Source organism: Rhizopus delemar, genomic scaffold, assembly GCF_000149305.1.
Source record: "Rhizopus delemar RA 99-880 supercont3.9 genomic scaffold, whole genome shotgun sequence".
In the NCBI taxonomy this organism is placed as follows: domain Eukaryota; kingdom Fungi; phylum Mucoromycota; class Mucoromycetes; order Mucorales; family Rhizopodaceae; genus Rhizopus; species Rhizopus delemar.
The window spans coordinates 541,940-557,723 of record NW_027137835.1 but is presented as its reverse complement, the minus strand read 5'-3'; the positions used below and the strand labels follow the sequence as shown (position 1 = coordinate 557,723).

The following is a 15,784-nucleotide window of genomic DNA, read 5'->3' as shown; positions in this document are numbered from 1 at the left end:
ACGTAGAAATCTTTTTTTAATCATGATGACGGTTGAGGAAAAGTAATGAGCCATCGTTGCAATATCCTTTGAACGACAGCCCCACCACTCGGATCCAGTTTCTCTAGGAATCGAACCGTGATCGGGTGTTGGCGGTCAATGAGTGCCGTGTTTCCATAGGCAGTGATCGTTTTAGGTTCTGTTGCTATTGTCATTTTGAGCACCTCTCTTGGGTTCTGGAGATCGCCTTCGTTCAGCACATTAAACGTGGCATCGGCCAATTCTTTTTTATCGAGTTGAACCATGGTCTGTTCATGTCCGTCTTTACACAGTCGGATCGAAAAGAAGCTGTCCAACAGGGTGATGCCACAATTGGGATGGGAAAACACGAGAGCGCCGCCAAAGTCAATGGATAGCGTGGGCAGAGGAATGCCACCGGCGCTATAGAGGGAATAAGACTGGGCGGATTGAGATAGGGTACTGGCAGGGGACACGGCTGCTGGCATGCTCGAAAGAGGAGCGGGGGAGGTAGAGAGTGAAGGGGGCGGATTTGAGGCGAGCGTACAGGCCGGAAGGCTTTGAGCCAGCTCGTGGCTGGCAGCCACCGCCTTTTTGTTTTGTCTTTGCTGGATCAACTGAGCCGCGAAATGACTCATGCCATCCATTCCCCGGACGACGTCCAAAAAGGACGTATCGGGCCCACTCCGTTCCTGTCTCTTTTGCTTCTTGCTCTCCCTCTCTGTTTTCTCCATTTCCAACGCCTCGGCCTGTCTCTCGCGGTCTCTCTTCTCCCTCTGCATCCTTCGCTCTCTTCTCAAACTAATCATCTTCGCTCCCTCCAAAATCTCGCCTCGTTTCCACTGAAGACCGCAGCTGTTGCACAGCGTGCCGTGACCCTCCGGGCCAGATCTCCACATGGTGGTATATTTTGTACTACAATAGGCACATCGCAGCATGCTCTCATCTCTTACACCTGGTAATTTTGTCTTTGGCACTATCCATTAAAATGCATCAGTAAGGGGGATAGGTTGGTCAGGGTTCGATTTACATTCGGCTTCAAACTTTTCGTCTCTTTCGCGCTTGCCCAGCTTGATCGCGTTCAGAATCTCGTTTCTTTTTTTCTCTGCCATGATGGGTCCTGTGATAATGTCTGGCACGGTCAGAATTCGGTTCAGCAGGGTCTCGATTTCATTCATTTTGCTATTGCTGCTGTACTGAATATATCGCTTTGGAGGAAACAGCGTCGCTTTCAGGCTCAGTCTCTTTTTCACTTCCTTTGGGTCATCCAGCACCGCTTTCAATCCTTCCGTGATCTCTGCATTGACGTTGGACAAGAGAAGGTTTACAGGCTCATACCGATCGTACGTCAGCTTCGCATCCTGCTTTTCTGTCGTCAAGATATGTTGAACATATTCCATATTACAGTGGCTTCCATATTTCAATATTTTGTTTGTAGGTGTATCAAAAAATCCATCTGCCATGTCAGGATTCAGTGGCAATGCAAAGGACGCTCGTAACTTCAAAAAAGGTTCAGTCACGTACACCATCTCCTCTATTTTTTTTTTTTTACCTGAGATGATTCAGTCTCTATGGATATCAAACTTTCCTTGGGAAACACATAACGTTCACTCGGAACCTCTTTCAGTTCAAACACAATATCGGTCCACACCAGTCGTTCAGACTCTGCGTCTTGACCCTCGTTTTGTTCTGCAGCATCCGGCTGAGCCACCGTCGTCGGTCTTTCTTCACTGCTGCTGGCCAGAGAGCTCTCGAGATCCGTGGTTTCTTCTGTACTGCTGACAGGACTACTGTGGTCACTGCCCTGCGTCGTCGGCGGACCCTTGGCCTTGCCGGCCCCTCGCTTCTCTACTCTCTTGACCGTCTTTTTCTTGTCACCCTGCTGATGCGCCGCGACGATATCAGTCCATCGCTCGGACCGACTCGCTTCATAAAACGCCGTGTCCTCAAACAAGTGGGGTCCGACATGCAATCGACACGAACCCAAGTATTTCATGTTGGGCCACTTTTTACGAGTCGTGACGGCCCTCCTTGGCTGCTGATGGCTATCCGGTTTATATTTTGCAAAGACAGCAGTGGCCCAATTCAAACGGGATTGAAGCAGTGATAAATAGAGTGTGCCGCTAGAAAAAGACGTTAGATGGCACAACGACAGGTCTTGTTTACCTCTTGTCATCTTTCACTTCTTCTGCATCCTCTTGTGTAGGTATCTCAAACTTTCTTAGCGAATTTTCAACTCGTTTTTTAGCAGCGATGAGTGCAGAACTTGACATGATGGAGGGAGATGCGAGAAAGAAATGTCTTGGGAGATCCCAAAAATAGAAATTGTGACTGTTATTTCAGAGAGTGTGGGATGAAGGAAAGGGAGTATCCTTGAAACCGGAAAAAGTAATTGAGTGCGTTGGCCAAGGTACGATTGGATCTCTCTCTTTATCATTTGAACGGAAGGACAATATGGTTTGCAGAGTAAGTGACTCAAAAGAAAGGATAGATGGATGGATGAGAATGGATGGCATGTAATTCAGCATGGATCGAATGGATGTATATCTTATCCTGAAATGGACAATGCATGGATGAAACATTTACATGTGGACATTGGGAGAAGTATAGAATAATGCATAGAGCCATGTTGACACCAGTTGATTTTTGAAAGTGGAAAAAACATTTCTCATCCGTTCTCATGGATCCATCTTTCAAAAAAAAAAATGCAAATGACGTGAAACTAATCTTTCTGTTTTTTTTTAGTTGAAGGAATATCAAGTAAAATAAAGCTTCAAAAGCATAGGTTAGACACTAACACGTTTAAAAAAGGTTGTTGGACGTAAGCTCCCCTCTGAAACTGAAGCTTCTCCCAAACTTTACCGTATGAGAATCTTTGCTCCCAACGATGTCGTTGCCAAGTCTCGTTTCTGGTACTTTTTGAAGAAGCTCCGTAAGGTCAAGAAGGCCGCTGGTGAAATTGTTGCTTTGAACCAAGTAAGTTTTTTCTTGTTTTAGCAATGCCCCACTCACCTTTTGTACAGATTCACGAAAAGCGTCCTGAGCAAATCAAGAACTTTGGCATCTGGATCCGTTACGACTCTCGATCTGGTACTCACAACATGTACAAGGAATACCGTGCCATGAGCCGTGTTGAAGCCGTTGACACCTGTTGTAAGTTTTCTTTTTTTTTTTTTTTTTTTTTTTTTTTTTTTTTACTCACTTTAGGATAGACCAAGACATGGCCGCCCGTCACCGTGCTCGTTTCAGATCCGTTCAAATCATCCGTGTTGCTGAAGTCAAGGATGCTGACGTTCGTCGTCAATACATCAAACAACTCTTGACACCCAAGCTCGCTTTCCCCTTGCCTCACCGTGTTGTCAAGGCCGACAAGAAGCACCGCGCTCTCTTCATTGCCAAGAGACCTACCACCTTTTATTAAATGCAATTTTTTTTATAAAGTAAACCGGTTGAGACTCTAATGAACGTTTTGATGATGTGTAAAAGCTGTCTTGACATTCAGTTCACCGCAGCTCCATTCTCTCTGTTTTTGTTTGTTGAACAAACACGATGCTATATCGGCATGCCTCACCTTACTTTAAAGGTGGTTGTCTGCATCTCATTTCTGACAATGGATTCATCCAATCCGTTGGTTGTGAGTTACTCGATCGGAAGACCAGGAAGATGACCATAGCTAGCTCCAACCGTCCGTTTGAACTAGATAGATTCTATTTTTATCATTTGATGCGAGCTATTTTTCTTTTATTCAAATCGATCCACAGATTTTAGGTCTAAAAATACTTTTTATTCTAAGCTTTGTCTTGCCTTTCTTTACTGTCGTTTGAATAATATTAAAAAAAGTAAAACGAGGGAACCCGTTGGCATGACATACAATCGAACACAGCTTGGTTTAGCCAGGACTTCTTTCACCCTTTTCGCACCGTCTCTTCTCAGGTCTTCTGCATAATTTAGAGCGAGTCGTTAAAAGTCCGATTGTCGCCTGGACGCACGACGCGCTTCCCTGACAAAACAAGGAGACGATCAAACGTCCTCAAAGAGGCACGGCCGATGTCTGATGCTGTGAAACACCGACCGATTTTGCAGTAGAGCGAATCTTTGGAGAGAACGTCTGCAAAAATCCCTTCGGAAATCAATCTCTAGTCTTTTGCACACAGCCAGCGAAGGTGACCGAATAGACAGCTGTCTGTGCTTGACATGTTTCGAATAGAACAGCCATCAAAAATTCCAGAACACATCAACACCTGGACAAAATGATCTTTTAAAAGAGTTCAAATCAAAAAAGAAAAAGGTGGGATAGGTAGTGAGTTTTTTAAAAAGACTGAAACAGAAAAAAGCGACCGACACCAGAGACGGTCTTGAGGAACATCTACATAGGATTTCGTCAACATCATCCATGCTACCATAGTACATGTCTATTCCTTATCTAACTTTGTATGACTCTGCGCGCTTCAAACTGATGCTCATTTTTATATCGCTGCTTGCATTAACAAGGAGTCGTTTTTGAGATGTGGTTATTCTTAATACGCTATCGTCGTGACGGTATGGACGAGGCAGCAGCTCGCAGACATACATTCAAAGATACCTCTACTATGCTACTTGTGAATGGCCCAAACTCAATTAGGCTCAACCATTCTCTTTAGTGGAAGGATAGAAGATAGACAGAGCTTATGCCAATCATTTTGCTAAAAATACTCTTATACATCCTCGATCTTAAGATCTACCTAATTTGAAGACTACCTTGGAAACTGTGCATGGATGGCTGAATTGTTACAAAAGTATCATGCTGGAACTACAACCAATCCCTTGTCGTTGCATCTCTTGCATCGCTATTGAAACTGTCCGAGTACATTAGAAATCAGAAACGCGAGCAAGGATAGGATCACCAAACTGAAAAGTAAAGTGGAAACAATGCTGTTTTTGTTATGGGCCACCGGATATCAAACATCTGTGGGGGGCGTCGGATTCAGAAGGTGGAAGAAATATGGGGTGTATTTGATAGGCTTCGAACAAGTCAGTGCTGTCCCTTTTGTGAGCATCGTAGACTTTCAAGAAAATATCAAATCCACCGTCCTATCAAAGACAAAATAATCCTAAAATGATTTGTCATGGTTTACCTGCATACACTGATCAGCAGTGATTAAAATGGTTCGCTGACTTGCTCTTTTGAATGTACAGATCAACATGGCCAAGTGACTGTGCAAAGTAGCTTTGGTGCTAAAGAACATGGTGAACGTTATCGGGGTTTGACAGCATGCCTCCATAGGATTCATCTTGTTCGCAACCTTTGCTTCCATGGTGACATACGAGAGAGGTTTCAATGAACTGGGGTTGGAAGAAGAGGCTTGATTAGAAGAAGACAAAAGCCTGAAGAGCATGAAGAACGATCGGTTTTACCTAAACCCTTGTCATTATCCAATACAACTCTCGCTGTGTTACCTTGGATGCACTTTGGTAACCTTGACCTTAAAAAGTTGGTACTTTGTTTATTAAGATTCAGTTGTTGCACCTTTTATCATTGAATGTAGATTTCGAGTGATTGGTAAGTTTCATATTCTTGATATACTATCTATTGTCATTTGTTTTATTTTTTTTACATGTACTCATTATTACTCTTGCACGAAAAAAAATTTTTTTTTCTCAAAAGTACAGTAATAGTTTCAGAATAAAGCGTAGACTCTACTTGTAAATGTCTTTTTGTTTTCGTCAGACAAGAGTGCTTTCTCCGTACAGTCGGTCTGTTGATGGGTCTTGTCTAACTTTGATGTGTACAAAAAAGAAAAAAAAAAGTCTATTTATATTTCTGGTAATCATTGTTGGCCTAAACTTTTTATCTTATGATTGATATACACATTCATATTGATTGACGTAAACCTTGTGTTTTAGATGACAAATGATATAAAAAAGCCACAAAACCACGTTAGGTTTAGGAGGAACTGAGTTATAAACTTACAATTAAGGGGTGAAAACGTGGTCTGGTCAGTTTGTAGACGACGATAAATCAAGTCACCAATAAGAAGGCATTACAAAATGACATTTAATGTCTGACCATCCATTATCATTGGAATACTTTCTTGTGTCATGTATCACATCTATTTCCTATTAATGATAATCCTACCCTTTCACATTTTTTCCTTTTCTTCTCTTTTTCTTTCATGGGAGCGAAACAATCCAAATACCATCGTTCTACCAGACAGAATTCTCTGAGAAGAAAAAGTGTAAATACGACATCAGCCAATCATTCAGCAAACACATCCTCAAATACGACAACTTCAGTGACTATTGATGGGAGACAATATCATAATGAATCAAGTGCTTATATTTTACCAAAAGATGAAATAGAACAAGATAGATTGAATTCAGTAAAGAAATAGGATAGCACACACAGCACTCATCACTCATTTATTATAAATAGCAACATTTCGCATTAAAAGCTGTATTTGATGGGTAATTCTTTCCCTCTTTTTTTATTTGTTTTGTTAACATTTTGTATCAGTAAAAATATTTTAGACTCCATTCATTCATCGTTACCCAAAAACGCCACTGTACTTGACCTTGGCTGTGGAACAGGATGCTGGGTGTTGGTAAGATGAAGGCAGACAAGGTTGATTGTGTACTGACGGAACGATAGGAAATGGCAGTGGAATATCCAGAATTCAAATTTATTGGGCTTGACATGGCAGACATGTTTCCAACGACCATTCGACCTGAAAATGTCAAATTTCAATTACACAACATCTTGCACGGTCTGCCGTTTCATGATAACACGTTTGATTTTGTGAATATGCGTATCATGTTGACCGCTTTCCTTATAGACGAATGGCCATTCGTCATTAAAGAAATATATCGTGTTTTAAAACCAGGTGGATTTGTTGAACTCATGGAATCCAAATTTCCAGTAAGTTTGTTTTTTTTTATATCCTGCTTTTCTCATCTAAATGATGTATGTATAGGAAGATGATCAAGTTTCAATTGTGAGAACAGTGAATCAACAATGTAAACTCTTTGATAATAATAACCACAGGATCACTTACATTAAGTAGTTTATGACATATTAAAAGAAAATAACAAAGACCCGTGTATTTCGACTAAATTAGGCACGATGTTGCAACAACAGAATTTTGACTTGATCGAAACACAAGAGAGGTCTTTACAATACAGTAAGTCAGCATTCATTTAAAAAGAACGCATTTGACAATATCTAAAAGTCATAACAGAACAACCTTTAAGCTCGCTTGCTAGAGAAATGCTCGGGAATTGGAAACTGGCAGTGCTTGCCTTAAAGCCGCTTTTGGCAAACAAATTGGTAGATGACCCAGAAGAATATGAATCGTTGATTGATGACTATGTTGAAGGGCTTTTAGAAGAAGGTTGGGAACCAAGAATGTTGGCATACGCTGCTCAAAAGCCGCTATCACAAGAACCAAGAACAGCCAAAGAATAGCTAGAAAATACCTCCTGCATGTTTTTCTCCAATTTTTATTTTCTGTATAAAACGCATGATGTGACATTCTTTCTTTTTTTTTATTTATTAAACAACCCTGCACGCAAGAGTTCAGACAGCCCATGTACACGCCTAGAGATCAGAAGGTGAGTTTTGATTCGTCAGAATGGATGAGCAGACAATAAAGAGATTGTGTGACATTCAAAAAAGAAACCTGAGAAAGGGTGCGACTACATGAATTCCTACTTGTTGACCCTTTAGGCCTGTGATTAGTCGACAAGGATTTCTCTTTTTTTTTCATTTCGTTCATTCTCTCAGATAAATAGGTCGACTGAATACGGTAGAATACAATGTTAGCTTGAGACGTCTATCCTATTTCAGGGCGGTCAAACAACACCCTAGAATAAAGGTTCAAAGGAGCAGGTCATATCTTTATAGTAGCTGATGCTTTAGAAAATAAGAATACAACGCCTTTAGGTCAATATCTCAATGCTATGAAAACTAAAATGAAGGCGTACAAGATTGGACTATTCAATTTTATCGTCTTTTGAAGGTTTTTTTTTTTTTTTTTTTTTTTTTTTTTTTTTTTTTTTTTGCTCTTTTTCTAATGTAATTTCCACAGCCGGCGCTTCCTCAGCTTTTTTAAATTAATTCCAAAAACAGTGTCAGTAAAGCACGCTTATTTAATTGATTTATTTATAATTCGAGTCATATAATTTATCTTGAATGGGAAAGAATGCTACTCTTGTTTATTTGCAGTACTAATTATATATAGTAGGTGACAGATGACACACATACAATCGAGTCTTTTAAGCCAATGTCAAGTTTGAGTGATCAGCGCTTGATCACAATCCTAGTTTTATTCTTTGCAATTGAATGTGTGATCATCACTTTTTCCATCTCAGCCATTTCCTTGAGTGGTCACAAGAAATTCAAGAAAATCCACTCTTGTCAATAAAACATAAAGCTTTCATGACCTTTTTGTACGCCATGATTGCATTAATATTAAATAGTGATCAATGTGATTTACAGCTAATAGGATGCTTTGCTCTTTTACTTTAGTGTGATAGGATAGTAACAATGAATGACAAAAGAAAGCACAGGACAAAATTCATTTACAAATAAACAAAATCCATGGAATGGGAATAAAGCATATGCTGCATCACTCCATTTCTTGGATTGGTCACTTTAGAGTTTCTGGATAATACAGGATTCCAGTAAAGAAAGAAAAAAAAAAACACGCTGTTTCAGTTGGGCTTGTGTTTTGCCCATGGGTTACACGGTGTAAAGATAAATTGCGCGCTATTGTAAATCAAAATGTACATTCCATTTTTGCTCTCCTCTTACGATTCTTTTGGTCCCAATGAGGATCAAAAGCTTTTGCCAAGATTCCATTTAGAACACATGGATCTATTGCTCTTCATTAAAACATTTATTGCAGGTGTGAATCTATCCTGAGGATAGCGTTCAAAGGATACCATGGGCTTTTTTTTTTTTATCAAATGCTATATCGGGTCATCAAATGCTTCTTTTCCAAAAAGGAATCTTTTGTTTCACTTTTATTTTTTAGGGAAAAAAGGTTTCTATTCTATCCTTCAATTGAAACCTAAATGATTATTTATTTCATGCGATCAAATGTCCCAAGGAATCCAGCCTCACATCTGTTCATGTTCAATCTCGGGTAAAATGCGGAATCCTTCATTCTCTCAAGGGCGTCAAATAAGAATAGGTCTCTAGGATGCAGATTATGACAGAAGTGACTAGATGATATCTATCCTCAAGTAATATTTAGCTCATCAACTAACTTTGCCAACTCAGTATTTCCCTCTAAAACCACTGTCTTTTGCTTCTTCACTTGTCATACAAGATTACCATATTCTTGTTCAGAAATCTTGATAGCAGTAGCCTTATCTTCAGAGGCACGCGCATCCTACTTGTAATAAACATTTCACATTATTTTAATAAAAAGATAATCGACCAAACGATTCTATTTTAGATTAAAATACTGTAAAATTTTAAACCTTTACATTAAAAAGGTTTAAAGCATAAACAAGATTTTTGTTCAACTTGGTGTGGTATAAGTATGAAAGAAACTGATTTAACTTGAGGCATATGTTAAAAAAAAAGAAAGGATGTAAAAATAAAGATGATATTAATTATCAAGGCCCATTTCTTTTCGTCTTCGTCTTCAAATAGCCTTAATAGTGTAGAATCAAGATGACTGAGAGCGGAGAAGCTTGATGAGATGCTTGCTTATAGGCAATAATATGGCTATCTATCTAGAAGCTGTATCTCAAAAACAACAAGGTCAAGTCTTGGACTGTATTTCGAATGATAACACTCTATAGTACTTTGTTGTGACTTTAATGTGTAATTTGTTTCACGTTCTCATGAACATCCATGATAGTAGACATAGCCTTGATGTTTGTTTCTTGTTTCACTGGCTGTTCATACACACTATTTCCCTTCTCTTGTATGACGTTTTCTTGAGGTACAAATTGGTTTGCTTTAGATCAACAAGTAAAAGAAAAAAAAATAAAAAAGAAACATATTTAATGAATAATGACCTAATGTAAATATAAGCTCATAATGTCTCAAATTTATTTAAAGAGTTAAATAACACAGACACATAATTTCGAGATCGAGAGAAATAAAAGCATCAACCACCATTTAAATAGGCGTGACATCGACCCAGAATCGGGTGTCATCAGTCAGATACTTTTGATCACTAGCGAGTTGATCATGAATCCAATTGACAGCATCCTTATACCTGTTGATATCTGCCGTTTGGGGATTGTTTAAGCCGGTTTCACCATCTCTGTGACCTCCAAACCATTTATCAGCACCATAGAAGTTTTGAGATTCTTGTCTGGCTTTGATATCCGCTCTCAGGTCCTTGTTAAGCACAGCACCATGGTTCCATTCGGCAGTCGATTGTCCCTTGAATTGAGAAGTAGAGGTACGAAGCATGAACCAGTTTTGCTTAAAGATACCAAAGTTGGCCGAATCGTCCGTCTTTCTGTCACCATAGGCGTAATCCGTATTCAAGTCGTCGGTTTCAAGCATTGCGATCGCAAGGTCCCAAACACCACCACCGTTGTTCAAGATCTCCTGTTTTCTTTTACCCAATCCAGGAATAGTATAGTGGCCGCGATTGTCAGCAGCAAAAATTCCAAGGGCACAGAGAAGAAAGAAGCTAAAGTACTTGAGAAGCATGTTTTATTGGACGGTCTTGTAAGTCGACTTGTTGAGATAAGAAAAAAAAAAGAATTGTGGTGTATTTATACTTGTTCAGTAAGTACATCTGTTCGTACATTCCCGCGTTATTTGTGTATGTGTGAATTAGATACTGATAGATTTGAGAATTATAAGCCAAATGTGATATAGGAAAATCAATTTGATCAACGGGAAGGAGAGTGATATCATAATACCATATGTGTAACAATCGCTTTGTAATGATACAAGGTTTTAAACACATAATATAGGAGTAATAAAAGTGGTTGCAATTGATGAGTATCCTAATACTTTCACCAGACCATATGTTTTGTAATCTGACTCAAGCCTTTCATAAGAACAAAAGGATTTATTTAACAAAAAGTTTGAAGGAGTTAGTTAGGATTGAATAAAAGGAATAGTCTTGATCATGATCCCTATACAGGGAATACTAGGTAGGTAACAGTTGACGATCTATTCGAATCATTCCCGCACGGGAAACTGTACACTGTACTTTTACTTTACGTAAGAATAGGAAAAATTAGATTCAGGATAATCATTTTTCATTTTGTTCAAATTTAAAAAAAAGGTGAACGTTGTGCTTAGCTTACATAACCACATATATTTTAATTTTTGTTCAACTTATGTAACACATTCAAATGTTGTAAAACAAAGTAAAGTCTTTTTTAAATTTCACACGCACACATATACACCATTGCGTGTTACTGCATTTGCAACTAAATAGATTAATTGACTGTATTACGGAACTTTTTAGTTGCTTGTTTTTATTGAGCTTTCCTTACCATTCTTTTCCTATAGATATATTTTAATGAAATGAAGAAGCATATGGCTTGAAATCATTTTAACCTCATACTTACTTTTACTCATCAACTTCATGTAGGGTGCCTGATGTATCCTTTTTTTTTTTTTTTTGTTTAACATAATCTTCTTTATCAAAAGCACTCTGTCTGTAAGCGATTGAATGATTATTTTTTTCGGTTAAAGTGTACAATTTGTCCCAGAATGTTCACTGTTTTACCGTTTTGACTGTCAGGTATCGCTATCTTTTTTCTTTTCTTCTTAATGTTACTTTAAAGTTAAAAGGAAAGACTGCGATCGAGCCTAGAAAGGCTAGAATTTATTGACTTGTCTATCTGCTCACTTTTATTCGTCTGTTTTCCAAAGTTATATGTGAAACTAGCAATGTGATTCAGTCTTGGACGTACACTAACATTCATAAATGTTAAAAGTACCATAAATAGGCATATTTGTCCAGTAAAGATACTTGTATTATTTTTATACACAGAGAAGTGTGTTTCATTACAAATGCTTGGCAACTTATACAATTTTCATAAATGAAAATTATATAAGCAATAAGCAACAAATAAACATCAAGGCCATGTCTACTATCATGGATGTGCATGAGAACGTAAAACAAAGTACTATAGAGAGTTATCATTCGAAATACAGTCCAAGGCTTGGCCATGTTGTTTTTGAGATACAGCTTCTAGATAGATAGCCATATTATTGCCTATAAGCAAGTATCTCATCAAGCTATAATGGAAAGAGCCAAACGTTGAAGAAAGTGCGGATGAGAGAACAGAGAATAAAAGCTAAAAATAAAATCGCTACAAACTGTTTTTTCTTATCACCTACTATTATTTTATGGTTATTTTCTATTAAATTCCTTTTCCTTAATTTAAAATAAATTATATCTAGTAGTTCTTGAAACGAGATGTTCGATTTATTACTTGCTATTATTTTCTCATAATGAATTTTGCTTTATATTCTTTATTGATAAGGAGATATAGCAGCACCGTGTTTTCCACAAAGTCCAACTTATATGGATAAGCTAAAATGCTTTTTGTAAATTCTTTTTCATTCTTAGAAACAGAGCTTCTTGTAAGGTTTATTTATCATTATCAAAAATATATCAAGGATATGTCCATCATAACCCTATACACTATTTTCAAAGAATCACATCGTTTTTCTATATCGCTAAATGCTGCTTTTTGTACTAGATATATACTTGTGTCCAGATAATGCAAATTACTAGATAAGTATTCATATCCATGCTAGAAAGATACCCTGCGTTGAAAATGCTCAAAAGATGCCAAGTAATGTCATAGTTCATAATGGGTCAGCTAGAAGTAAATCAACACCAAATTACTGGATACGATTCGAATAAACAATGGTCTACATGATCTCAGTATAAGTCTAATTAGCCACATCATTATTGTTCAAAATGAAAAACACTGAGTGATCCAAAGGGTTATTTATTTTGATCAAAGCTCAGCGTGCTTGCAAAGATCCTCGGTCAGTACTGCTTGAAAAGTTATGGTATGAACTTCAGCGCATAAGCTAGCATTCTATAAATAAGGTAAACGAAGTGTAAATGCTGCAATGCCAAAGTTGATAATAAAATATTGCCATTAAACGTAAGTGACTAAAATCAACATGCTTACTATAAAAGATTTGTGTTAAACTGTTTCAGTTAGCTAAGAAATCATTCACTAAACCAGGCTTATGAAAAAAAAATACAACTCACTATTTTACTCTATCAAGGCTTCTTTTGAGCTTTTTATTCTGTGAGAGTCAAAGGCAGCAGCATAGTTTTAAAAGATGAAATTAAATATAAGAGCTTAATGAAAATGGATGATGTATTTGGTTTCAAAAGTGTTCAGGGTAGCCTCTGTCGATTCTTACGACGTTTCAGAAAGTAGTACCAGAAACTAAATCTAAATTTGCGGTTTTTCTTTTAAAATAGGATTTTACGACTCTTGTAGCTGCACCGAAATGTGCTGGTAGTCTTTATTATCACTTGTAAATTTGCTGATAAACAAAAGAGGGAAGACCATTTAAAAAGTGAGGAAGGTCAAGATTATATTCAAACTAGGGAAAACTAAAGAGTCCAAGAGAAAGGATGTATTGTTTCCTTTTAATATCCAGCTGTTAAAGTGACATTCCTTTCCAAAATCGAAGATCAATCGACAAATTAGTATGTTATTCATTCCGCTGACTTATTTCGTTTGCTTTGCACATATTGTATATAAAAGTAAAGGAATCAAATAAGTTGGATTTTCCTTAAAATCTACTTTCATACATACTCACCATAAACAATATGCTCTTCAATTATTCACTTATCCAATAATATATATGTATGCTACCTTGCTAGTGGATCCTTCTCTAATGAAGATTGAACTACCTTCTCAACTGCTTATTTCTTTTTATTTAGCAATTTTCCAATTGACCAGAAGCTTTATATTTATTTTGCTTTATTTTATTTCAGAAATAATCTAAATACAAAGGACATGCATACTTTCGCTTAGAACGTATATCTTAAGAAGAAGAGCAAAGAGAGATCTTGTCAGAGCCACTCAAGTTGGTACAGACATTGCTCTTGGTCTTGGAAGACTTGGTGATATCGACACCAGAAACACTAAAACCGGTACAAGGGGTATTTTTTGAACAATTGACACTAAAGACAGGGTTACCAGCTGAAGAAACGGATCTATTATAAATGATATAAGCTTTCATTTTAGGGCTTCATAAAGATGACCCTTACCCAGTAACATCACTAATAGTAACATCGCTAATAGACAAAGAGCTACCATCATTACCATTGCAGTAGCTTTGTTGGTTTTGATCACAGTAATGTGTAGTGATAAGAATAGGGTTATCAACATTGTTTAATTTAATGTTGCTGTATTCAACATCAGAGACAGCACCTTTTCCACCAGGCCAAGTCTTGATTCTGACACCGTTTTGGCAGTTATTGCATACACTGTCACGGATACGAACAGTTTTGACAGTTTCGGACTTGCCGCCCTTACCAAGAGATCCTACACTAAAGCCGTGGCCACCATTACAAGTGATTTTGGATAAAGTAATGTTGGTAACTCCGCCGTTGATAGCAAGACAATCATCGCCCACAGTCAGCTCTGAGTTTTGAAAGACGATGCCAGATGAAGAAGAGACATCCAAGGCGTCCGTGTTCTTGGCTAGCTTGCTGCTGGTAGAGGCAGTTTTGAGCGTAATGTTGTCAAGGACAAAGTTTTCACAATTGGTCACACCAAGATGGGCTCTGGGCGCATTGACAATCTTGATGCCAGATACCTTGGAATCAGTTAAAGCAAAACGAAGGACGGTAGGGGCAGTGTGATCTTCAGCATCATACCTATGGATAAAGTATGAATGATGGAAATGAATTCAATCATAGTACAACTTACCAAGCTTGACCGTTACCATTGATCGTTCCACCACCGTACATGTTTACATTTTCACCCTTGATCTGGATATAATGATCTCCATTTTTGAAAGAGGAGCTACGGGCGGGCAAGTTGAGAGTACCGGCAAAGTTGATGTTGACATTCTTGAGACCTTCGATTGTGACACTATCCTTGATGTTGTAGGTAGACCCCTTCGAGAAAGTAACAGTACCACCACTAGCACATTTCTTGAAAGCCTCAGTAATGGCGCTTGTATCGTCAGAGCCACTGGCTGAGACAACACAGTTGTTGGTAGCAGCACCAGCAACGTTGTTCACGCCGAGAGAGAGCAAGAAAAAAGCAGCGACAGAAGAAGATAAAGAGAGGAATTGGACCATTGTTTTTAGTTGATTCGAATAAAGGATTGGGCTTTTTGGTTGTAGATTCTTCAGAAAAAACACTGGGCTTCTTTTATACTATTCATAAGCAGAAATTGTTGCAATTAATATAACGATGATTTATTAATGTTTTATCATATGTAAGTAATTTGTTTTCTATGACCCCGGTTCAAAAAGAGAACAAGAAAATATGTGTTAACTCAATGTTACTCTAATTTTACATACATCCGAACCCTGTAAATGTGATGTGCTATCTTTTTGTAAAACTTGTACTAAAAATGTTTCAAATATAACATATTGCAATGAATATTAGCATGAAAAAATGTAAACACCGAACATGTAAAATTGGTAATTGCTCCAACGCAAGATACACTATACTCTCTCTAGCTTTATATGTGGTATTTTTTTTTTTTTTTTTTGCCATTTAAAAAAATCACTATTGCCTCAAATATGTGGAGTTGATTTCAGTATATATCTGGCAGCAAAAAAATTGGTTCAGGTGCCTTTATTCTCTAGTTACTCCGCTT

At 37.8% G+C, this 15,784-nt stretch overlaps 6 protein-coding genes across 6 annotated transcripts; 2 read left to right on the top strand and 4 right to left on the bottom strand.

Moving 5' to 3' along the window:
* Positions 1 to 20: 20 nt before the first annotated feature.
* On the bottom strand, positions 21 to 2,270 carry RO3G_11302 (uncharacterized protein; the record flags this gene model as incomplete). Its single annotated transcript, XM_067665886.1, has 4 exons — positions 21 to 973; positions 1,028 to 1,496; positions 1,550 to 2,120; positions 2,164 to 2,270. 4 exons carry the CDS (start codon positions 2,268 to 2,270, stop codon positions 21 to 23), a joined length of 2,100 nt encoding a protein of 699 aa, XP_067521987.1.
* A 181-nt stretch (positions 2,271 to 2,451) lies between these two features.
* Positions 2,452 to 3,418, top strand: RO3G_11301 (60S ribosomal protein eL20; the record flags this gene model as incomplete). Its single annotated transcript, XM_067665885.1, has 5 exons — positions 2,452 to 2,463; positions 2,743 to 2,757; positions 2,809 to 2,973; positions 3,021 to 3,150; positions 3,210 to 3,418. 5 exons carry the CDS (start codon positions 2,452 to 2,454, stop codon positions 3,416 to 3,418), a joined length of 531 nt encoding a protein of 176 aa, XP_067521986.1.
* Positions 3,419 to 4,917: 1,499 nt separating this feature from the next.
* Positions 4,918 to 5,291, bottom strand: RO3G_11300 (uncharacterized protein; the record flags this gene model as incomplete). Its single annotated transcript, XM_067665884.1, has 2 exons — positions 4,918 to 5,067; positions 5,112 to 5,291. The coding sequence occupies 2 exons, from the start codon at positions 5,289 to 5,291 to the stop codon at positions 4,918 to 4,920; spliced, it is 330 nt and encodes a 109-aa protein (XP_067521985.1).
* Positions 5,292 to 6,628: 1,337 nt separating this feature from the next.
* On the top strand, positions 6,629 to 7,438 carry RO3G_11299 (uncharacterized protein; the record flags this gene model as incomplete). Its single annotated transcript, XM_067665883.1, has 4 exons — positions 6,629 to 6,892; positions 6,948 to 6,990; positions 7,092 to 7,154; positions 7,212 to 7,438. 4 exons carry the CDS (start codon positions 6,629 to 6,631, stop codon positions 7,436 to 7,438), a joined length of 597 nt encoding a protein of 198 aa, XP_067521984.1.
* A 2,670-nt stretch (positions 7,439 to 10,108) lies between these two features.
* RO3G_11298 (uncharacterized protein) lies at positions 10,109 to 10,654 on the bottom strand (the record flags this gene model as incomplete). The annotated part of the gene is made up of 1 exon (XM_067665882.1): positions 10,109 to 10,654. The coding sequence occupies one exon, from the start codon at positions 10,652 to 10,654 to the stop codon at positions 10,109 to 10,111; it is 546 nt and encodes a 181-aa protein (XP_067521983.1).
* A 3,336-nt stretch (positions 10,655 to 13,990) lies between these two features.
* Positions 13,991 to 15,257, bottom strand: RO3G_11297 (uncharacterized protein; the record flags this gene model as incomplete). The annotated part of the gene is made up of 3 exons (XM_067665881.1): positions 13,991 to 14,162; positions 14,217 to 14,828; positions 14,881 to 15,257. The coding sequence occupies 3 exons, from the start codon at positions 15,255 to 15,257 to the stop codon at positions 13,991 to 13,993; spliced, it is 1,161 nt and encodes a 386-aa protein (XP_067521982.1).
* Between the last annotated feature and the right edge of the window lie 527 nt (positions 15,258 to 15,784).